General features: G+C 41.8%; 1 protein-coding gene and 1 long non-coding RNA gene across 4 annotated transcripts in view; one reads left to right on the plus strand and one right to left on the minus strand.

Annotated features, from left to right (window-relative positions):
* Positions 1 to 317: 317 nt before the first annotated feature.
* The window catches only part of C8H8orf48 (chromosome 8 C8orf48 homolog), a 55680-nt gene continuing 31065 nt past the window's right edge, over positions 318 to 24932 (minus strand). For 2 of the 3 annotated variants that reach the window (XM_019487858.2, XM_019487857.2), the window contains exon 7: positions 22474 to 22743. In XM_019487858.2, the coding sequence (XP_019343403.1) occupies positions 22724 to 22743 (20 nt within the window). In that variant the 3' untranslated portion in view covers positions 22474 to 22723. Of the gene's footprint in view, positions 441 to 22473; positions 22744 to 24932 lie in introns of those variants that run through there. The other variant, XR_002090350.2, reaches the window with a different exon arrangement.
* Positions 5339 to 17233, plus strand: LOC132252161 (uncharacterized). Its single transcript, XR_009463986.1, has 2 exons — positions 5339 to 5579; positions 17153 to 17233. It is a non-coding gene; the product is annotated as an uncharacterized LOC132252161 (long non-coding RNA).

Here is a 24932-nt window from a genome sequence, read left to right on the forward strand (position 1 = left end):
TTTTCTCTATGAGGCAAGAGAAACAATAAAAGAAAATCCAAGAAATGACAAAGTTGGTGCTGGCAGAGATCTATTCTGGGATTACTCTGGGTCATTTCTGAAAACATGTCAGATACTTTAACAGTTCTGACCTTTGCAATATAGCAGTGTTAAACAAGACGTACCTATTCTACATACATTAGAAAGCTCTTATTTCTGCATTCCAGGGTGTACATTATTTGATCCATGATTTGTTTGATAGTTTTTCTGATCTTTCCAAAATCCTTAACAGAGTTAAGGATAGACAATTAGGTACTTATACATTCATACAGCGGTACCTTGGCAGTTGCTCTCAGTGGATTCATTCCAAATTTATATAGAGATTGCTGAAATCAAAATCTGCTCCTTTATCTCACAGGGGTATAGATAATGCAATAAGAAGACATCAGAGGAAACCAGACCTGTTTTTATGGTAGAAACATAGGAATTACCATACTGGATCAGATCACAGTCCCTCTAGTTCAGTATTCTTATCCTGACACTGGCAAACTCCAAATGTTTCAGAGAAAGGTACGTTAAACAAGGCAATGGAAAAGCAATGAATAACCTGCCCAAAGGGAAACGCTCTTTCTAACCAGTGTCAGGCAGTTACTTGCTTAAGATCTGATGCATGAGAATTTAAAACTCTTATGAAACATTTCCAAAATTATCCTTTTACATTACTGTACTTTCTTTAACTATGGATGCTCGCTATCCCATTGTGAATGTTGAATCCTTCTTTGAATCCTACTAAGCTCTCAGCTTTAATGATATCTTGTAGTGAGGGCATAGCCCTTCACATTCATTGAATGTCTCCTTGTTCTTGTTTTATGACATGGAACAATTAAGAGCTCCTGATTTACTCTCTATATAGTATTCAATATGTTGTATAAGCTCTATCAAGTTCCTTCTTATTTGCTTCTTTCTTGAAACAAACAGTTTCCAATATTTCCCTCTTTTCTCATATAGAATACCATGAATACCCATTCACAATATAACACTTCTTGTCAGAACAATATGCTGATAACTTTCAATCAACAATTTATTGGAAAATTCTTGGTAGTGTAAGAGTGATGTTGTAGCTGTGATGGCCCAGAGGCAAGGATTTTTTAAGGTGATATATTTAATTGGACCAACTATGTAGTTGGGATAAAGTTAGACAAACTTTTGAATGACCCTGATGATGGATGTCTTACATTTGAAAACTTGTCCAACTTTATCCCAGCTACACAATTGGTCCAATAAAAGATATCACCCTAAGAAATCCTTGTCTCTTTGTAAAGACACCCAAAACCCTCTCCGTGTTTTGTGACCAGTAAACGCTCATTTAAAGATAAAGATGATAATACATGTGGTGGCAGCTTGGAGAGAAGCATTTTTTTGCACTATGTAGTCTTACAGAAGTAGAAGATAAACTAATTGTTCAATGACATTAGTTCTATGTCTACCAATAAAATCAAGTTTTCTCCTTGGTACCAATGAGAGAACCAAACAAGCAGTACAATCCACAGAAACTTTTTACACAACCTGTTGTTATTTCATTATGTTTGGCAACAAATCTTAGCTCTTCCCATGCAGTCAATATTTATAACTTTACCAGATGAAGTGGAGATTTGATGGCCTGCTTTGGATGAGAAATTTAGCTTTCAGTGATTCTTTTTTTAATGTACGTCTGTTCAGTTTTGGATTCCAATAGTTTCTATATAAAGCAGGAATGATAAGGAAACCTATATTTCTTTCCTTCATGTACAAAGGTGAAACAGTAACCATTACACCTGAAGGGTATTCTACTTGAATTTTTACATAATGAGATATCACCTTGACAACAATGAAAGTGTTGAAAGTAAAAAAGGATAAAGCATTATCTTGAAAGCAATCCCTTTGTATCTGTTACCTACACCACAGAAATGGTGCAAGACTTAATTAATTAGTGTTTATAAAGCACTTTAGATGGTTAGCTAAAGTGCACTCTAGAACTGTGAAGCGTTACTAATTATTAGTCTATGATATTTAGAAATGATAAGCAATTTAAGTTTTAATAATTTGACTGGAACTCCAAAGAGTTCTATGATAATAAAAAAGGGAACTTTTCACTGCAGATTGAGAGAATAGAGAATTGCTGCCTAAGTGTTTCAGCAGCTGTGAGCTGTTCATTTTCAAGACAGCATGCACGTAGTGTTTCTGTTGATTTCAGTAGGCTTTAAAGTAGGCCCATTGCCCTCACTGCCATGACTATGATATAGAAGATCTATTGCTCCATTGGGTTTCCAAAGACTGTCTTTCTGAAGAAGAAAGGGTCATGCCACATGAAACATATCTCCTATATTGACCCATAGTTGATCAACAGTCTTTTGACCCTGTGATCATCTTCAGCTTGGCTGAGACTGGTTATGGTTATGTGACCAGAAAAAGAGAAAAGTTCAGCAAACAGCAAATCTGATTCTGTGTCACATTTTAGCTTGCTAGTCATGTTGTCAGATCAGAAACAAATGTTTGGAAAAAGTAAGAGTCTGTGTAGCATAAAAATAAATGAGAACATTTTCAAATACTCCCTCAGATACTGGGATGGCTTTGCTTACCCTAACAGTGTTCACAGAGAAAAATAACTCTTTTATAGGAGTGTGTGGGGAAAGATGCGGAGGAAGAAAAAAATGCATACAAAAACAGAGAGAAAATTTTACCTACATTAATCCAAACAGGTAGAAGGTTCTGTTTCTCAGGTTCTGTAACTGGTCAAAATAACCACATAGCTCTTTCAACAGAAACAAAAATGTTTTAAAGTTGTGTATAAAATCATTTTAGAAGGAGGTTTAAATGGAAAGCTATGGTCTACAGGGAAAGCTATTTGGCCTTGGGCTGAAAATGTATCTGAGAACAGGCAATAATGCCCTCTACAGCTTCAGAAATTAAATCCCATTGTCAATCACTTTTCCCCACTGTGGACAATAAACTTCTCTCGCACAGGGGATTGCATGCGAGTGCACATGTGCATGCACACGTGTGCACATACACGATTGATAATACATTCCTACTTGTGCCTAAACACAAGGGATGAGACTCTGTGCTTCACCTCAGAGGCAAATGACCGACAGACCAGGCCAGGACTAAAATGACAGTGGAGTATACAAAGCCACAGTTGCACCTTCCCAACCTGAACCACCACTGGGGTTGACAGGCCCCTGATATAACCCAGACAAGGCCTGGAGGCTTTGGGGGACTGCATTAGAGGGTATAAACTGGCCCTGCTTATGTCATATCCCTACCACCCTTATTTTTGCCTCCTACACCTCTACTTGCAAAATGGACCTCAGTTGGCAACTCTATGGCATTTTCTGCAGTACATGAACCGAGAAATCTTCCTCTGGTTACACCTGTAGATTCAGGGCTGACGGACATTACTGCAGCCTTTTTAGCAGTATATCTTTCCTGCATTGGGGCAAGGCTTAATTATTCCAGAAAGCCTTCCACCAGTAGACATCAAGCCTTGTTATTTTGCTGTCCTGACCTCACATTAGAGTGTAAAACAAAGCAAATGCCTCAGGCTGTCCACACCCCACTGGAACAAACAAGATGCATCACATCAAACCCCATCCATTACCCACTTGAAAGGAAGTTAAACAGGGAGCAGAATGGGAATAGCTCCAGGGTCTAACCCAGAAACCTAAGTCATTTTAGACTCTGAAAAGCAATCTCACTTGTGGATCAGACTGCTGCTCTCTCTAAAGCAGGTGTATGTTGTAGGAGCATGTGCAAAGTGTTTTCTCTTCACTTCCTTTGTTGAGTGCCTGCATATGGAACAACCCGTAGAATACTGGAAGTGCTTTCCCCTACTACCCTTAAGGGCACATGGAAGTTGCCAAGAAAAAATCAAGAGCTGAAGAATAGGACTGCTGCAGTGGGGAGAAGATGGTATAAGTTGTATCCCCAAAAGGTAAGTAGCAAAGGACTATGTGTAGCTGGGAACTCAGGGCAGCATATTTTCAACCACATTGTGGTTTAGCTTCCCAGGGATGATGAAACTGCACCAATTCTAACAGCAGGCTGCCTCAGATACACTAATTTGATTCCTTTAATAAGAATTAACCTTTTGACTGCCAAGAACTAAACTTTTTGACTGATTCCATCTTTAACTGCCAAAGCTGGCTCATGTACTGCAAGTCTGGATGACAATGAACAGTTGTACCCAGTTATATCCATCCTTCTCCTGCTTTCCCGTTGGCTGGATTCAGTTTCTAGATTGTAATCTATGCTGGAGACAATTTATTTGGGCCCAAAACAATGTGCCTTTATTTTCAGGAGTGCTAATTGCTCTCCATTCCCATTAAGCTCCCAATGGAAAGGCAAATGAGGACAAAAAAGGCGGCACAAGGAAGAGTGCCAGGAAATGAGACCAAACAAAAGAACAAGAGTTGCTCAACACCTTAAAAAAACAGGCCCCTTACTTAGATGCCTGTTTAGGCATCTGAGCTTGAAGATTTTGGCCAGCAAGTTTAACTCACCCATTTGAATGTGTGTTTTAGTGGTGAAATAGACACATTGATTAAAAATTGCAGAAATCACACTGCAAGCCTTCCTGTAACACCTCCTTCAGTTTCTGCCCCACCTGGGCTCTGGCCATTCCCAAGGGAAGTAGATGGTGGCCACTGTCCAAGGTAGGGCACTGCAGAAATTTGATTCCACCACCACTTCTCAGCCAATGGGATGGTGAAACCTTAGCCACCAGCCCACCCTGCTTTGTCTGATCAAGAGATGCAAATGAGTGATTTGAATCAGAAACCACTGTAAAACTGATACCATTGTGTGAGATTTCTGTCCTATTTCAGAGTGGATCTGTGGCATCTCCCTCTTTATCTGTGATTAAATCACAGGAAATCCTCCAAAAAGCCAGAGCATAGGTAGAAAAACAAACAAGGTATTTGAGCTATTCAAAACAAATTGTAAAACATCTTGGACTAACACAGGGAAAGTGAAAACATTGATTTTCCCACTCAGCATTTTGCTTCGCTTAATTAGCAAAACTCACCTGTTCAAAAGAACAAGAGCTTAACCTGCTAAATGACAAAGATAAGGGAAGAAAACGAAAAGCCTTTAATTCCTGCGAGCATCTCCTGGCTTTGTCTCAGCCTGCTTTTTACGCCTGGATTATGCTAACACTATTAATCTTTGTGTCTGTGACTAACTCCCGGGTTTTGATGTGAGTGACCTGATTCTGCACTAACATGCTCCTCCCAGTTTGGTGAAGCTCCTCATGTGATCCATTCTTCCCCCTAAATAAAGTTGAAACCTTTGGCTAGGCTCAGTGAGTGCTGCTGAGGTGGCTGGTGTGTGCAGCTATTTCAGCCTCTCTGGGTCTGCAGCACAAATCAACCGCCTATTCAAGACCGATCAGCCTCTCGGTTTTAAGACCACGGGAGATGAGAAGGGTTAGCCGGCAGCGTATCAGACCTCATGCATGACCTGCCTTCAGCGTGGGGCTCCCAGTGCTGACAGCCGAGAAAGCTCCTGACAATCCTTCCCCTCCAAAGTAGCTCATTGCGCTGAGAAAGATGTGGCCGGGGAAGGTAAGTGCTGCATGGTTATGCTGAATCCATTGTGTGGAGGGGGAGTGGGCTGCTCTTTTTTCAGCCAAGGGAACCGAAAGGCTTCCTCACTTCCCGTTTGGTAAAGCGGGCAGAGGGCACGTGTGGCTCTGCGCCAGGAAATCTCCCTGATGAGTTAATTCCGTGCTAACCCGGGGATGGGAAGGAGAAGCCCGAGGAGACGGGAGCCCTAGAAAATGCATGCTCAAGACGTGCCTTTGTCCGGCTGGGCAGGCGGGTGCATGGCAAAGAGCGCAGCTCCTGGGAAGTTGCAGGGCTGCTCGTTTGCTGTAGTGTTACCGCAAGGCGCTGCCCGCAGCCGCGGGAGGTTCAGCACCTGGACAGCTCCGCGGAGCCCCGGCCCGGGCCCTGCCCCCTTGGCGGCGCCCTGCCCGGCCGGCCGGACTGCGATCCAGGCACGCAGCACTCGCACACATGGCACACGCACAGCCCATGCACCTGCCTGTCGCACACGCACCTCTTCACCCATGTAACATGCGCTGCCAGATCCACCTCCACCCAGGTAGCCTGTGCCCCACTCCCTTCCACACAGCACCAGGCGTCGTTTCCGTGAATAAAGCCACCATGCACCTCTGGCCCGCCAGCTTAATCTGTGCATCCATGCAACATGCACTCCTCTCCATCCAAGTATTATGTGGCTCCTCTCTGCCTCCTTCTACACACATGCACCGAGTAGGCAGCCCTTCCACATATCCACTATTCCTCCTTCCACGTTAACATGCACCCCGCCCTTCCACACGCTCCAGGCATGCCTTTCCACACATAGCTATAGCATTCATCTCCACCTTCCACCCAGACGTACAGGCGTGGAACATAGACCACCCTGATATAGATCATGCCCATTGATCTGTAATGCGGATCTCTAACTTCTCACTTTTTCACGCTGCCTTCAAGTAAAAGGCAAAGTCAACTCTCACTAGAACACCTCTAATAGCTGTGGAAAGTCTTTATTCCCTTCTCCCTCACTGCATTGCTCTTCAGTCTCAGCTCACACAGAGCCTAGCTCCATTGCACCTTAGTTTTTTCCATCCCAAATTATTACTTCTGTTTTGAGGTTGGGAGGAGCAAAAAGGGTTCTTGATGCTTCTACTCACTCAGAATGCATTGTTAAAGACCCAGACATCCCCTATCCTATTGGTGGGGGCAAATAAAGGTGATCTCCTTCCAGACATCCATTGATGCTCTGCAGCAGCATCCAAAATGCCATCTATCACTCCCCCATCTCCTGCTTTCTCCCTCCTGCTAACTTGTTATTTTTCCTGCACATCTTGGAAGATTCAACACCCTCTGTGCTGAATACATTACAATTTTGGCTGGATCTAGTCATCCAGAACAGACACATTGGCTGGAAGGAGAAAGTCTTTTTAAAATGAGTTAGGTGAGCATTGAATGTTCAAACATTTTTTCTCTCTTTGGCATTTTCAAAAATATTATCCCTGAAGGAGTTTATCTTCTTGAAGCATCTTTCTTGTATCTAAAATCAGTGGAAACATCCTATCCATAATTATTTTCCTCACCAGCAATGGTGCAGGAAAAAAGGGAGGGGGAGGGGGAGGGGGTGGCAGGAGAAAAAGACTCATTCAGTCATTCTTCTTTTGCAACCAGACAATTAGTTCAGACCCAGAACCTTCCTGAATCTACAATAAAAACCTATAGTTAATGTAAAGGGTACTGAAGGTCTCATTTTTTTAACTGATGTTGTGAGGATGCTGCATTCTGTTAAATCGAATGCAGGTGCAAGCATGTTCCCTTTTTAAAAAAAAAAAAATCCATGTTGCAATTTATGGAAAAACTAAAATAGTCTATTTGTATCTGGGCTGCTGAACACTTGTTCTGACTCTGAGAGATGCAAGATGGAGCACTGGGACAGAGATATCTTTAAAAACTTATTGCACATTCATTGTGAGAGACTTTAAGAGTTGGTTATGCAGGCTGTGGGAAGCATTCAGGGTATCCAGAATGCAGAGTTATGTCTTCATACAGTAATGTAGCAGAAAAATATGACAGAACTCCTAGGCTGCTTGTTAGATGCTCCTCATATTGAGAGGTGGAATAAGGAGTATCTGTGTAGGGCTAAGTGAAGAAGAATGCAGAAGAAAAGATAGAAATAAAGTTGACCAAGGAAACTGATTTCCAAAGATAACAAAGATGCATGCACCTGCTTACATGAGGGGCATTTTGGAACTGATTATGTAAGACTGTTTTTCTGGTAGGGAAAAAAATGCTGGCTTATCTGCCAGATCCATCCTTTGAAGACAGTAATACTGTATGCAGGTTTGAGAAATACAACCACAATTGTACACACGCTGCAGTGAAGCCTACTTCAGAGTGTACTTGCTGGAGGAACAGACTCATTCAAATAGACAGAGAATGATGCTCTGATACAACACAGTTCTCCAGATACCAGTTCACTGCTGTGCATTTTATAAAAATCTGAATATAGATACACAAAAGGAATGAGAACATCTGACAGTTCCTAAGATGTTTCATTATAGCACAGAACTGCTGGTATACATAAAGGTCATTCACCACAACTATTACTTCCATCTAATTCCACATCTGTTCTGTAGAACACGGCATATACACAGGTCAAGGTGATTAACTTGCCTTTCACCCAAACTTATACTGAAGTGAAAACGGGTGTTGCATATGCATAACTTGAGCAGCACTGGGGATGGAAATCACTAAACATTTAATCCAGTGTACAGTCTACTCATAATCTGCCCTTGGAAATAGGTGATAGCAACTGTCACAGGGATCTACATACACTGTGTATACACAGCCCATTACATTTGTCAGCATAGACTGTTGCATGAGAGACGATAACTAAACTTTAGAAGCCACTAAGGTTTATTACGTCATGGCTGTACACAATAAACACTTGAGATCATGTAGGAGGGAGCTTGGGGCTCCTACTTTAAGGGAAGACAGGCTGCAGAAGAAGCAGGCTACAGGTGAAGCAGAAGGCAATCAAGGAAGTCACATGACCCAAAAAGGGCTGAGCTTTTAGGATATAAGCCCAGGGCCTGAGCTGTACAGGCAGTCTGACCTGGAAGGCATGGAGAGAGGAGCTCCTGAGCAGAAGGATTGTAGAAAGGCTCCTGACTAACACCTGATCTGGGGTGGGCAAGATAGGTGGGTTAGGGATTGAGACTGTAGGATCAGTGGAGGTCTCAACTGGTTGGCAGATGGGCCAGGGCCTGAGGGATAGGGACCAAGGCCAAGAAACAAGGTCACAGCTGAAGTAATGAGAGCAGCCAAGGACAGGGAGCCATAGCCCACAAGGGGCAAGAGCCAGGGTCAGGGACTCATAAGCCCATGAGGGGTGAGAACAAGCAGGGCCAGGGGACCTATAGACTGAGAAGGGCAGAATCTGTTGGAGGTAGAGGCCTGACCTGAAGAGGGACAGAGAATGCAGGCCTATGCCCAAGAGGGGTTGAGATTGCTTGAGGTACATACTGAAGCCTGAGCCTAAGAAGGGCTGGGATGGTTAAAGGCACCAGTGCTGGAGGCCCCAACAGTGATGGACACTGTTCCAGGTTCCACATTCACTGTGGAGTTGACACCCAGACTGAAGACCCATGGATGAGAGATTTGACTGGACTGGAAAATGGGGCTTAATGCCCAATGACTGGTAACATCTGTGAGGCTTCGGCATGGCTAGAAGGAGAGATGAGGAGGCCATGTAATTAGCCCTTATGGTGATGTGCAGTGACACCTGTGTTCATGAGCTGAGATCTTGCTTGGGGAGCTCTAAGCCAACCTCCCTTTTTAAAGAGCATAATTACATCAAGTAGGCAGGTGACTTGAAAGGGAGATTACCCTAGGAAGGTAAAAGTGGCAAGGACTGAGAGAGGCTGCAGGGTGTTATGGTGAACCCTGGGGTGGGACCCTGTTACAGACCACTAGAGTTGTAGAAACAACCCCTGAAGCTAGAAAGATTAATTTTAATTTAAGGCATAGCTGAAATGCACAGAGATATGGTAGATTTGTTACTTCAGTTCTCCAACTTAATTTAAGTTCTATTCAATTTAAATGAAATGCTTAAGAAAGCTGGAAATCTAACCCAGAAAAATCTTGTATAAATCAACAAAGCCCAGGAAATCCAGTCATTATTAACACATGATATATGATGACGGGAGAAAGCCACATCTGGAGCAGTATTGGGTACTTGCAACTCCAGTCCAAAGCAACAGCAGATGCGTGTTCAGTATCTCAGAATTCAGCCCACTGAACCAACCTAGAACAATGGTTCAGCTCTGAAGAGATTTACTTTTGTCAGCCTCAATATGTCCCTCAAAGGTATTAGAACATACTGTAGTTTTGGTTTGCAGAGCTAGGGTCCTGTAAGAGTTGGCTTGTATGGGAATAGGATTGGGCCCTTGGTTGTATTTTTTGCGGGGGTGGGGGCTGGTTTGAATCTCACACGAAGGTTGAAAGGGGTATTATGAATGAATATATTAACGTAGGCTATTATAAGGCTACATACAACCTGAAGGCTTTTCACAGTGAACAAGGCAACAGTAAGTAGAAAGAGAGAAAACCCACCCCATTCAGAGGGAGCTAGGAAAAAAAAAACAAGTCATATTTCAGAACGTAATTTAATGAAGCCAAAAAGGGACGATCAGGCTGAAAACTGTTAAAAGCAGAGATTTTTTGCTCATTAAGATAAAAATAGGATAAAGTATTCTGAGAGATTAGGGCTAGTATTTTATAGGCTTAATTAAAGGACTAATTGATTTGCTTAAATCTTCATTTAAGTTTCTTGCTATTATACGGGACATAACGGAAAGGTTTTTGTTTGAAATGAGCTTATGGGGGTGGGTAAATGAACAGGTTTGAGGATCAGGTTATGGTTATATTTTGAGATTTATGATTGGGAAAGTTAAAGTTAAAAAGGGTCACTTCATTTTGGGGCTTCTCAAATACACTGAACAGACGTTCACCTCTATAGCTGGTAATGTTACAAGCTTACTGTGATGAGGCTGCTGCTCTGCAATAGCTCAGAATTTACCTTTAAGTCCTGATCCTAAAAGGTGTTCGGTGCCTTCTGTGATGCACAGAGCTCTACTGGCACTCAGTGGGAGTCAAAGCTGCTGAGCACATCGCAGGCTCAAAACCGTAAGGCCAGATTTACAAAGGGGCATTTAGGTACCGTAATATGCAGCTAGGCCTATAGCGGGGATTATAAATGTACCTAAGCAATTCTGAAAATGCCAGAAGGGGTCTCTGCATCTCTAGACACCTGCATGCCTTTTAAAATTTGGCCCTTAGCCCATAAGCAGAAGATTATGAAAAATAACCTCAAGCAGCCAGAATGAGGTAGAAAGACAGAAACATCTAACTGTTTTCTTCTTTGGAGTCTTTCCCTGCTCTCCATTTGCTCACTTCCCCTCTGGATTTCATCTGCTCTTTTGAGTGTGACAGAATTAGTCAATGTTGCCACACATTGGAGTGCTAAACCAAGAGAAGCAGTGTTTCCCTATCTGGCTTATACTATGCTGGATACACACCATTCCAATATCCTTATACTAAAAGGATGGAAATAGAGGAAAAACTGGGAACATTTTTCCATAATGCAATAAAAACAGAAGATACAATTCAAAAGGCAGCAGGGAAATTTAGAAGCCAAGTGAAGAAAGAGAGACTACAACTCTATTAACAAAAGCCAATACATATTTAAGATAGTACAACCACTCAGGAAAGCTCTTTTATTTGAAAATGCAGAGAGAGAGAGAAATAATTATAAACCAGGAACTACAGATCCTGCCCCCAATTGAAATCAAAGTGAGTTTTGCTAGTGACTTCACCTGGAGCAAAATTATATCATTGGTCCAATAGCCTTTACTTTGGGAAGATGTTGGGTAACTAAGTGCATAACTCCATCTTCAATTTCCTCAGATTGGTTTATAAGACTTTCTAGCCCACTTTGACTGAACTGATAAAATGACAGTCGAACAAGGAGGATTTAGGTTAACAAGAAACAACTAGAGTATATATGAATAGACTCACTATTCAAATGTCTCACACCTAACTTGATCCTTCTGATGGAGATGAGAGATTTCAGCACCTCACAGGAACCAGCCTGTCCTTGCCTGATTGCAACATAGATCCACAAAGAAAGCCCCTGCGTCTCACCCTGCACTTAGTTTTAAAGGATTCTGTAAATGAGTCAGAAGCAAATTGTTAGTTTATTAATAAAAAGAAAAGTGACAAACAGAGGAGGCCAAACGGTGCCCTCACATGCAGGTAGGCAATTCTCAATGAAATCATTGAGCTGCTGATTAGCATTAAACAAAGAAATGTCATTTTCAGCTTTGAACCATTTTGCCAAACCTGGCTAATGGAAAGTAATCTTTAGCTGAAGCACTCTAGGGTTTGTTTGGTTTGGTTTGGTAGTAATGGGGAAGACAGTCTAGAAATGCTTCTCCTGTGAACCATAACTGTTCTTTTCTCTCCCACAAAAATGGAAGAGATTTCCAATCCATTCACTAATCCCACTGAGCAGCACAGAGAATGTCCTGCCAGCACAAAAGGAAAGACCAGCCCTTTCCAAAGAACCTTACAGATTCTGCCTCCCTAGCGACTTCTGCTGAGTTGTAACCTACCTCATACATTAGGGTGCTCCAAGACAAAGGACAATAGGTAGGATGTAGCTCTAAATAATCAGCAGCAGTACTAATTAACCTTCTGCCTTCTAAGCAAGCGGACACAGTGATGCCATTTCCAGTCTATGTGGCAGCACACATGAAGCTGTGCTGCTCGTTTGAAGGCACCATGGTAGGACACAGTCAGCTGGAGGTATAGATGTGACTATAGTGGCTTAGTCCCATGTTTCTGCTCAACAGCCACTTAAACACCCTTAGTAAAAGATTTTTCATCACCTTAACATGAACAGACTTTACTTACCCTAATACAAGCTACTGTTAGGCATAGGTGGGATCTGGATTTCCCATTCCATAAAACACTTTGAGATTTTGACAAATGTTCTAATGTTCTTCCCTAATCAGGACAGAGTAAAAAATCTCAAGAATTTCCACAAAAGAACATGTGCAAAAAAAAAAAGTTAGTTTGGTTGATTTGAAACACTCAATTCATTTCAAGAAGTCTGCAAGGTTTTGTTTAGATTTTAACAATTTATGTATATATTTAATATGATTAGCTTAAATGGTGAAAGTCATTTCAAACCAGAAAACTGGAATTTTTTGTTTAAAAAATGTCAAAATATTTTATTTTGACAATTTCAAAGGTTTCTGGGAAGGGGGAGTAGAAGGAGTAAGAAATTTGTCAAAACTCACCATTTGCTACAAAAAGCTTTTCTTTTAACAAACTGGTATTTTCTGATCCCAAACTAACACATTTTGTGAAAATGTCCAATTCTGCCCAACTTACTTCAATGAATGCTAACTGGAAAAGAATTAAAACATTGTGGTATTTCCATCCTTGGAAATTTTCATGGACAAGTTGGATAGACACTTGGTTGAGATGGTTTTAGTCAGGGACAATCCTTCCTTCAGCAGGGGACTAGACTAGATGACCTCATAAGGTCCCTTCCAGCCCTACTTTCCTAGGGTGGTATTAGGTATGCCTGTTCCTAGCATGTGAGTTTACCATGAGATAAGGAGTTGACGATGTTTAGCCGAGAGACACTGTAAATCTTGCAATCATACTTGAAATCTTAACTAAACTTCAGAAGACTAATTTATTCTCCAATATTTGAGGCAAACAAAATGCATTTACTTCCTGTTGTTCAGGGAACACATTCTTATTCCTTTTGAGACTTCACTGTTAAATAATATTATTCTTAGCTTTTAATATGTTCCATACTGAAGATTCTTTTGTCCTTTAAAACATGCACTGATCCCTAATGGAGAATTATGAAAAGCATTTCATTTAGAAACAAACTCTTCTTTCCTCTCTACATTTCAATTAAGTGGGCCCCTGGCTTGCAAACCAAGGGTGAATTCTTCACCCCATTGAAATCAATGGGAAAACTCATTGACTGTTGTGGAGTCTTTCAATTCTCAAGATGTTAGGTATTGAAAAATGAGCAGAAATGAGTGAATTCTCCACAGCTAAGCAGTTTTCCTTTCCTGTAACACAAGTCTAGCCACAAATACGACAGATATAGCTGAACTGTCCTAGATGTTAAGGACAGTAAGTTATCAATAGTTGTTGGTCCTACATGGCAAGTATAACTTTGTGTCCAAGAAAATAATAGAACCTGCTGAATATTTTTTAAATGGGAAGTTTGCCCATGAGAATCTGGTGGCTTCTATATTTTTATGGGAATAGTTTTTGACCCTACATACACCACTTGACACTTGCGATTTTTGCAAATGTGTGCAGCTAATCTGATGATTTAAATGCAGTTCCAAAAAGACATGGCTACATTTAAATGAAGCACTAAGGACCTAATGTTTAGCGAAGTCATCAGTGAAGTCAGGAACTAAAATTTCAATAGGAGACTTCAATAAATGTAGACTCTATGATTTGTCATCTATTACAGACTAATAAAACACAATCCACCATGCAGAAAATGTATTCAAGTTCTAACATCCCCCAACAGTTTTTGCAAAATACTGCAGTTAGAAATTTTAACGGATAACCTTTTACTCAAAAGAGGCCAGATCATATTTATAGTTTAATTGCTAAGTGGTGACTAGGATCTTTGAAGGTGACCACATTTAAAGTACTGCATTTTCACTTAAAGGACTGATAGAAACAACTGATGAAGAGAGAGGAACTTGCATTTTATAAATGCAATCTGAATACAGAAATGGAAGAAATAACCTCTATTGGAGGCTGTTTTTCATAATCTTGCTTAAATAAAAAAGGATTAAATACTTATATGAATAGCAATACTATCTGAAGTTACATGAACTAAGATAAAAGCTACCAGTGTTATTAATTCCTCTACTTCGAGCATAAACTGGCTGAGAAATATGCCTTAGTTTTAGTGGGAGAGTTGTTTTTTCCCAGGTTGCCTCAGTGTTCGAGAACGCAGGTAGGAATCTCCAAAATATTTAATTTACTACTTAGAACATCCGTAGGAACAGAGTAATTGCCACACTTGATCAAAGCTGTGGTTCACCTAGTGCAGTGTCCTGTCCCTGACAGTACTAGCAGATGGTGCAAAAAAACTTGCAGTAGGCAGATGCGGCATAATCTGCTCCCTCATGAAGGTCTCATCTTTATCCTGATTAGCATAAGCCCTGAAGCATGAAGTTCTATGTCCCTCCCATTCCCCTTCTTAGCCTTAACTTTCATAATTCTGGTTATTACTATCCTATCTGTAGAAACAGTCACTCCCTTCGAGAATCTTGTTACATTCTTAGCTTCAACAAAATCCCTGCCAAGGAATTCCATTGTCTAAATAATGCATTTCCCCCCAGTTCCTTAAAACTATTAAGGGCTTGTTCCTGAGGTACTGCTGCACTGCTAGAGAATGGTTTTAACAAAGTCTGCTCTTCACATGTAAACAACAACTGGTTTTGTTTCAATGGTTGGCTTTGTTCAAATCTGGTCATAATAGTGCAGGTGACGATATTGAAATAGTCACTGACCCAACCTAGACAATGCAAAGCCCCAGCTTTGTCTGGGACATCTAGTGGTCCCCCCTTTGTCTCATCTCCCTCCTTTCTATAGTGGCCAGAGGCATGGGCAGAGAGAGAGAGAAGGGCCATAAGGGAGAGCTCAGGTAGCGCAAATTGTTATTTACTTCTGCATTACTGCAGTGCCTATGGGCCTTGACTGATTTTGGGGGCTCCACTGTACTAGGCATGTGCCAACATATACTGAGATATACTCCCTGCCCCAAAGGCTCATATATGAGATAAACAAGACAGAAGAGAGAACAGAAGCATTAACACATATATTTTGGAAGCACATATTAAATAGCTTGTTCAAAATCCAACAAGAAATCTGAGGCTGAGCCAAGAATTGAACCCTCAGATCTGATTTACAGGCAAACATTTTAACCATAGGACCCTAACTCCTCTGTCTAACCAAAAATAGAAGGCTGAAAGTAGACCAGTGTTTCACAGCCCCAAAAGACCTTGCCACAAAAGCATCCCCATTTAGATTTTAAATATATGACTGTCTTAAAGGAGTTGCAAAGAAATCCCACTCATTCTCTTGGTACAGTATCATAAAAGTGACCAGATGCCTTATGGTTTTAAACTTTGCTAATGTATCTGCTATAGCTCAGCTAAAGATGGATCCATATTGAATGGATTATCAGTTAGATTAACCTGTTTTTCAAAGGTGCTGAGCAGCCCCAATACCATACACTCCTGCATGAATACTAGGCATATCATCCCTGATGCCTAAGGCTTGTGATTCCTAAATTGTTGTCCACTGATAGTCCGTGAAGTCATGGGAATTACTTCATGCATTGTACCTCCCATCCCTTTTTAATTAGAAGTTTGGTAAGAGGGTCTGCAATAAATTCAGGCTTGACAGTGGTCAACAATCCAAGAACATTAGGAACCAATGGGAGAAGCAGCTCTTAAATCCCTTCATCCTGACTCCCTTTACTAGGTAGCATGACAGCAGTGATGTTTCTAGAAATGCATGGCATTATAACATCCTCCTGAACAAAAGCTTTAGAGATACCCCCACACCAGCAGCGCAAGAAGGAGATTTACTAATTATAAGGAACTGGTGTTCTCTACCTCTGTATTTTTTTCTATACAGTAGGCTTTCAATCAGCTTTACAAACAAGTATTTTATTGTTCTGAGCTACGGTAAAGATGGCTTTTAAACTTTCTTTAAAATTAACATTTATTTCTGACTATGTGAACATATTGTTTCTAACAGACAAGAACTGCTCATTTACATCTTTTAACACCAACAGAATGTTAATCTATAGTAAACAGTTTTTATTACAAACGAGAATGGCTTAGAAGTATTGTTAATTAGTAAAAGAGACCCTCAGTTCCCTGCTAGCCTGAGTGGGATGAGTCATGGATTTTCATGAGCAGGATCAATTACAATTGCATCCTATTATATGGAGAATCTCAGAACAAATGGCTGTGTGGCAACATCTCTAAAACCTAATTCTGGCCTTGAAGCATTTGGGAGTAGGGTGGAGGAGGTTTGGAACAATCTGTTATTTCATATAAATAGCTCTAAAAATCTTTACCACCTCTCTTCAGCAAATAAAAATGTCCTAGGACAAATCTGGCTGTCCTGATTGGAAGGAAAAATGACTGAGTGAGGACTGCATTCTGTTGTCCCTCCTGAAACTGAACTTTAAAATGACACCTGAAGAATAATAGTGGCCTGATCCGCAATTCTGACTCACCCCAGCTGTCCTGCTTCATGAGAGTAGCTTCTTTTACTTCAGTGGAATTGCTCGTGTGAGTAAGTTTTGGCAGGACTGGGGAAGACAGAAATCAAACAAATCATATACATTTACTGTTGTGTCACAAGTATGCCAGGTTAAGGCTTTGAGTTCCTAGCATTCAGCTCAGGCGACAGCTGGCACAAGAGTTAAACTCTTACCTAACCCTATGTTATTTTTCACCTAGGTTATTTTTCCAGACTCCAGATTTGCAATCAGTGAAGACATCTCCTAATTTCCAGTTGTAAAAAGGACAAAAAGAAAATAATCCCTTCCAGACAAAGCTGAATCTGAGAGCAAATATTAAAGAAGAGGGGGGGGAACTTCATTAGAATGAAAGCTTTTCTTTTGTAACCAACTCTGTTCATTCCTATGATGATAGAGAAAGCAAGCCTACCCCTCAGCAAAAAAATTGCCTTTGAATTTATTCTCTTTTGGGAATACTTGGGAGGGAACAAAACTCGCACTGTGAACAAATGTAAAAGATGTAAACTACATTCATTGTAGTGCTTATTTCTCTTTCAAGCCCAAGGATGAGCCCTGCCACCACAATGTTACTGGAAAATTGATTCGATTTTCTCCAATTATCCGTTCAAGAAAACAAAGAATCAAAAACTGGCAGCCAGCTAAAGCAGCCTTTTTTTTCCCCTGACAAAGAAGGCAATAATGTGCACCACTTTCTGACTTCCATCCCATCTGGATATAGATGACCTTTATTGTAAATGTTGTGACATATCCTGTTATTCTTAAACTGCATGGCTTCATAAGTAAGCAACGCTTCTGAGCTCCAATCTATGTCTTGAGAAGCTGAGAGAAAATTGTTTTATGGACAACTTGGACTACGAGGAAATCATAGTTCATGCTTCTTCAGAAATTCTGAGAAAGAAAGAGAACAATTACTGAATCCCAATGAGGCCCAAGTTCAATGAAGCTTCTGTACCTGCACTTTTGGCTTCAACAGAATATGAAAATGTTGTGAAGCTGAATGCAACAAGAGACACTGAAAGTAAACAGCTAGAGGGGTCCCTCTCATCCACTATTGCACTGATAATAGTGCTGACTATTATTTTCTCTTTAATAATGACATCCCTGGGGACCTATTGTTTCCACAAGTGGAAACTGCGGGGTAAAAAACTGCAGAAAGCTCAAGAGGAATATCAGAAAGACCATGAAAAGAGTATGTTTCAAAGCACGTCTGGACTAGTTTCATAAACAATTGAACCAATATGAAATATTTCTGCATTACCTAAAAAAAGAAAATAGAGAAAAGGCCTGGACACTAGCCACTGAAATATCCAAGCAAAAATATCTTTGTTTTACCTAATTTGTAAGAGTTGCTAATGGTTTGGAAATTTCTTACAGCTTTATTATAAGCCTAAGATATATTCAGTTGCCTCATTTGTGAGAAGTAAAACCCATGCAACCCTGCATTTTAATCAGGACTTGGTTCTCAAAGAAACCATAGGTCCATCCCTGCTGTCCCTACTTTATCAAACCTCTGATGGCCTATGGAAATCAGGGACAAGACACTCAGCTTATGCAGATCTACATAGCTGATGAAAATCAATGAAGCTATGCAGATTTGCACCAGTGGATGATCTACCCCCGAATTTTACAAACTAATGGGAGCTGTATCTGAATAAGGTTCCCAGGATCTCCTTTAGGAGCAGCTTAGCCTGAAGCCTGATGGTGTAGAACTCCCAATAATTTCAACAAGAGTCCCACGCTCAGAGAGCTCCCAGGATTGAGGCCTAAATTTGCTACCATGTTGTAATTTGATAATAGTTCCATTTCTCACATTTAAGGTCCAGGAGCTGCAAGGTGCTGGTGACATTCCACTTTTATGGGAGCTGAGGCCACTCAGCACCATGTAGGACAGGCCCTAATTTATCAAGTAAAAAGCAAGCACTTTTCTAACCAGGCTTGCAATTATTTTTAACTAGGCTTACAATGGTGTGTTTCTATTTTCGTAGCCTGTAACGTTATGTCATGGAAAAAGATGACAACTCTGTTGTGGGTAGCAAATGTAAGTAATATTTTCTAACGAAGTGTTGGATGTAACATTAGTATAAGTAGCTGTTTTAAAATGTAGAAAATGTGTTAAAACACAAACAAAACCCCTGCTTAAGCATATAGCTTGCTTGCAGTTACCATTAGTTGATACTGTATGTATTTTTAAACAAGCTATAATACTGTGATAATGCTGTAAACCTGCTTCAGTAAGCAAAAAAAAAAAATGTTCTATTTAAAACTGGCAAGAAGATTAAAGAGATACATGTTCTTAACAGTGGCATCAACTAATATGGATTTTCATAGGATATTCTACAGGAAACCTCTACTACATGCTACAGATATATTTTACAATGTATTTATGGATCATACACATTACTCTATGTGAGAACAAACAGTACTATTTTATTACAAAATAAATAAATAAGCAGTGAATGCCACATCCAGAAGATGGATAGTATTTTCTTAGGGCCCCTCGATCAATGTTCTGAGCAGCTGGAAAAGATGCATTGCAAATAGAGGAAGAAGTCCATTATCTTTATTGGCAGAGGTGCTGAATGTTTTTCCTCCCAATACCTCCCCCCTCTTCTGCCACAGTCACAGAGTTCATCAATCCCATTTTCATATCCGTGTAGGCAAAGAGCTACAGGACAATGACTATGTTGGAGAAGGAACACTTGGCTGGGGGAAGAAAAAGCAAGCCTGTTACATACCTCTGATTGAAAATAAAAAAAAAATCCTAAAACACTGTGAATTTTTAATAAAGTGTGCCTGTTATACTCCCTGTATTATATGCAGCTGCAATCTGCACATGGATTGAAGGTCAAGGCAAGTTTGTAGACAGTGGATATAAGAAGAAATCATTCTGTGAACTATCATACCCAATACTAATTAAGTTGTGATTTGGGAGAATTCCTGCATTCTTAGTTTTAAAAATTATATACAAAAAGGGAATCCCATTGATAGCAGCACGGATAATTTGGGGAAACTGTCCTGAAATGAATGGAGCTGGGTCAGATCTGCAGCAGTGTAGTACTGGGTTCGGTCAGGGTCGGATTAACCCTTAAGTGGGCACTAGGCAAATAAACTCATGGGCCTCTACTTAATACTTTATATTTATATTACTTTTTTAACTCAATAATTATTATATGTAAAATAAGCACAACTGGGCCCCTTCTTCACTTAGGGCCCTAGGCATGTGCCTAGCTTGCCTATGCATTAATCCGGCCCTGGGTTCAGCAACCTATGGCCTGTGGGCTGGATCCAGCCCGTGAGTAGATTGGAGCCAGCCCAGGTCAGTTCAGGGAATCGCTCCAGCCACAGTCGTGGAGGAAGCATCCCTAGGGTCCTAGTGCCTGGTGAATTCAGTTTGTTCTCTGCTGTACCAGGGGGCACATCCCTAGTGTCCTAGGGCATGCCTTTTCCTATCTATTTCTATCTGTAGTATCTGTTGATTACCAAGAAGGTGCAGGATTGTGGCCTATGGTGCGGGTTGGGTCACAAATAGTAGCCCACTGTGGCAAAAGGTTACCAACCCCTGGTGTAGAAGATGGGCCCTGTGTCACCATGACAGTTCAACATCATAGCAGGACACTGCTTCTTATAGCAGCATAACTTCATATTCAGTTCCACCAGTTCAAGCTCCTACCAAGCTTCCAATCTGAATGACTTGGAGCAAATAAGCTTCATAGGAATTAATTACAGTGGCAGTGGCGAGAGTTATAAAATATGTGTCATTTTCCCACCAATGATGTTTGAAGATAGTTGACCTGGGGTGAATTGCTGAGAAGGCAAAATTCCTGGAGGAGCTTGCGGCATCTCAAGCCTATTTTTCAGCACACAGAGGCTTGCACACAGTGAAGGGATTTAAGACTGCTATAGGGATTACAGGGAGAGAAGAGTTGAAGACAAGTGGACAGGGAAAGGTGTACTGCCAGGTTTTTTTTATCTCTGTCCCTAATTCATATCCAGCCCAGGTCAGTAATGCTCAAACATCAATACCAGGTGAACTTATTCCAGTGGCCTCTGGAGAATGAGACAGAAGTCTCAGTTTCTTTCCCTAGTGTATAAGCATGCACATCAGAGTTCAGCAGCATAACTGCTTCTTGGATGACAGTCTAAGGAATTAATGGATTAATAAATGGAGATAACCTCATACCTTGGAGCTGATCCTTCCAAAGACAGTTTAGGCCAGCACCATTCACCAGCAAGTTTAGCGACCAATAAAGTGCAACCTCCCAAATACCAATACCAATGCACATGCAAAATGATAGGGGTGCACCAGTAGACATCTGAGGGCCAAAGACAATAGCCAATTTTTAAGGAGGCATATTGGCAGATACCAATCCAGTTTCCAATACAGTCTGTTGTGGTGGAAGGGAAGGGTGGAGAGAAGGGATGTTGTGGGGTGGCTGGCAGATCAAGGCCCCTGCGGGGAGGGAGGGAGTGGGGCTGGGGGAGGGACTGGGGTATGCGTTACCCAGCCAGGGAGGGATGGGGCATGGGACAGAGCCACAGCTCATCCGGGGGACACTGAGGGGGGCAGCTCCTGCCACTTCACACACCCTAGGAGGGCACAGGAAGGGGGCATGTGCCCCCAGGAACTGCATGGGGCAGGGTAGGGTAGGCTGCAGCTGTGGGCTGCAGCTGTGGCCTGGGGCCGGGGCTGTACAGGGCTCTTCCTGGCAGGCAGTAGTTGGGCTGGGCTGGGCAGTGGTGGCAAAAGGCGGGGGACTACAGGGGGGAGGGCTGCAGACGCTCCAAATTTTGCCATATCCCCCTGATAGCCCCCTCCCAGCACTGCCACCATGGGTCCTGAGCACAGCCCCAGCCCAATCCCCCATCCCCCCATATGCCAGGAAGAGCCCGTTGCAACCCCTGGCCCCAGCCCACAGCTGCAGGCCCCCCTCCCTATGCAGATCCAGGGGAACAGCTCCCCCCCCCCGGGGTGCACGCAGCAGCAGGAGCGCCCACCTCCCCATAGCCCCTGGACAAACCTTCGCTCCATCCCACACCCTGCACTGCCCTAACTGGGCAGTACCTGCCCCAGCCCCTGCCCCACTCCCTCCCTCACCACAGGGGCCTTGATCTCTCCCCCCCCCATGCCCCTTCCCTCCCCACTCCCCTTCCACCACACCAGACTTACCAGCTGCATGCAGCTCTCTAAGCTGCCGGGCTGTGCTCCTCGCTGCCTATGTGCTGCACCACAGCTGCATGCATGCACTGGCATTTATAGGCCAAATTATCAGCCACATCAGGCCGATTTCTGATACAAACAGTTTTCTTTATATCAGTGCCAATCCAATATCAGACTGATGTATCGGTGCACCTCTACAAAATGAATCAGTGTATGCAACAAAAAGTGTCTTTTTTGCATTTGCAAGATGTTCAGAGCAATACACTCTGATATTTCACTTCATTTAGAGGATTTAAAAAAAAAAGGGGGTCAGAGTATGTAATATGAAAACTAAAAAAGAAAACCTCCAAGAGACACTTAAGAATAGGTGGATTAATTTGTTTCAGTGTCAAATATGCTTACTACATGAATCACCTTTGATCTACTTTACTCCTTTTAAATGCCAGTAAGCACAAACAAGGGAAGCAGAAGAATAAATCAAGGTTTCTTGATTGCAGTTTTCAGGTTGTTTCTCCAGATCAAAACAAAAATCTCATGGGAGGGGAGCAGGAGGAGTATAAAAAATAGAGAACTGAACTACGTTCTGTCCTGTGGCCTCCATGTCAAAATTCTTCAGTTGCTAGTTTCAAGCCCTGCAGGAGTACAAAATAAGTCAATTATGGGGCGAGATCTTTCATTTGATTTCTATCATACATTACTAAAGCTGCAACCAGGTAACAGATAACAAGAATTCAGATCCCAGAGTTACTCTCAATAAAATATGTAATAGGAGAACTCCAGAGCTGTACTGAAACTACAGCACAGAGCAATAAACCCCCCCCCAACAAAGAGACCACATAAGTCTTGAATTTTCATAAAAGCTTTCTGAATTGCCTCTCTAAGGTTTGTGTATGTAAATAAGCACTTATTACTTACACAGAACTATTAGTTTGAAATGATGCTTTATAGACAAATAAGATTGCCAGATAGCAAACCCCAAAAACATAGAGTTCTATGTATTTACATAAGTGTTTGACAACTGAGAGTTAGAAAGAAATGCTTCATGGTTTCCACTGATAATCTAGACCTCCAAAGCAGTGCTCAAATGCACTGTTTGTACCATGACAAGACAAAGAGGACATGTATTTAGATTCCTATATTTCATTTTCCATGTTTTTGGAAGTGAAACAAAATCACACGGATGTATTATCTTCCACTATGTTATGCCTATGTAAATTTTCAGAGGGATGGAGGTTTGGCTTCCCATTTTGTTTGTGACAGAGCCCTAAGGACACATCTGGTGAAGTGATGCATGTACTTTTGCTAACCAAATTTTAAAAGGTTATTAGAAAGGGGCAGAAGGAAAGTAAATCAAGTCACAACATAGAGATGGGGCAAAAGTGGAATGTCTGACAAGAAACAGCTTATAAAACTGAGAAAGAGGAGAGTTACAGAGGGTTTAAGAGCATCTAAGGGTGTGTAACCCAATAGCAGCTTGTTTATCATCTAAGCAAGCTATATAACCTGCAGCCATGCTCTAAAAATGAACGCAAAGTTTAGGGGGCTCTTAAGATGAACTGTGATACCCAGGGGGTTGCTGGAAAGTGGAATAAGCTGCCAGTGAGAGAATGAGAGAAGCTAGCATTAAAGAATTCAAGATGGCATTACATTTTCACTTGAGACTTGACATACCACATTTACTCAAGTCCAAAACAAGATTTTCCTTCCCCTTTCAACATGGAGGGAAAAGAAACCTTGTCTTAGATTTAAGTACTGGCCTGTGGCAGGAGGCTGCTGCAGCTCCATCTCTAGCCCTGACATGGGGCTGTGTGGTGAGGTGTGGTAGAGAGAGGACTGCAAGCAGGGGGGAGATCACACAGCGTGTGGCCTGGGGAGAACATTGGGGAAAGCGTGGTGCATGGTGAGAGAGGTGCTGGGGAGGACCATGCAGTAGTGGGGGAGCTGCTGCAGCTCTAGCATTACCTCCAGCCTTGATCCAGGGCCAGGCCTGGGGCTGGAGCTACTGCTGCTGCCTGGCTGAGGCTGCAGCCACTGTGTGCTCCACGCCCCATAGCCAGACAAGGAGCCAGAGCTAACACACAGGGTACGTAACAGGGGCTGGGGGGCAAGTGGCTGGGGAGGGGCAGGGACAAGAAGGAGGCAAGTGGCAAAGGGACAGGAGGCAGGCACTGGGTGGGGGACAAGTAGTGTGTTGGGGGGAGGAGGCAAGGACTAGGTCGCAAGCCCTCTGCCTTGCTTTCTCTGCTGCTTGCCCCCTGCTGTTGCTGCTTTCCCCGCTGCAACAAGGTGGTGGGGGGGGAGCAAATGTAAGATGATCCTCCAATAATTAATTTCCATACATGGAAAATCATAACAAATGTATAATTTTCCACATATAGAATCTAATTATTGGGGGGGGGGTGTTGTGTGAAATTTAACGTCTTCTTGGATTCAGGTAAATATGATACTTTGGCAAAACTCCCTATGAAAACAATTGTGGTAAATTATTTGTATCACAAGGTAAGAGATAATGTAAATGAACTTGCTGTTCCCTCTATTTTTATGCTCTTTTAGATTTAATGTTGATTTGTGAGTTGTAAAATAGCATGGTCACCTTGCACCCCTAGATACACTGCTTCATACCTATAGTATAATATAGGTATATATTATAGGTAGTATAATATACTACATATTTAAGATCTGTGTACTTGGAAACTGTTTAAGCAGAACACTAAATCAACTCTATCAATAGATTTTCTTGAACCAAAATGAAAAAAAAAATGCAATGCCATTTTAATGGCTCAACAAACATCTGACCTCTTAGGCAATGACCTTCTTCAGG

Source organism: Alligator mississippiensis, chromosome 8 (genome assembly GCF_030867095.1).
Source record: "Alligator mississippiensis isolate rAllMis1 chromosome 8, rAllMis1, whole genome shotgun sequence".
NCBI lineage: Eukaryota > Metazoa > Chordata > Crocodylia > Alligatoridae > Alligator > Alligator mississippiensis.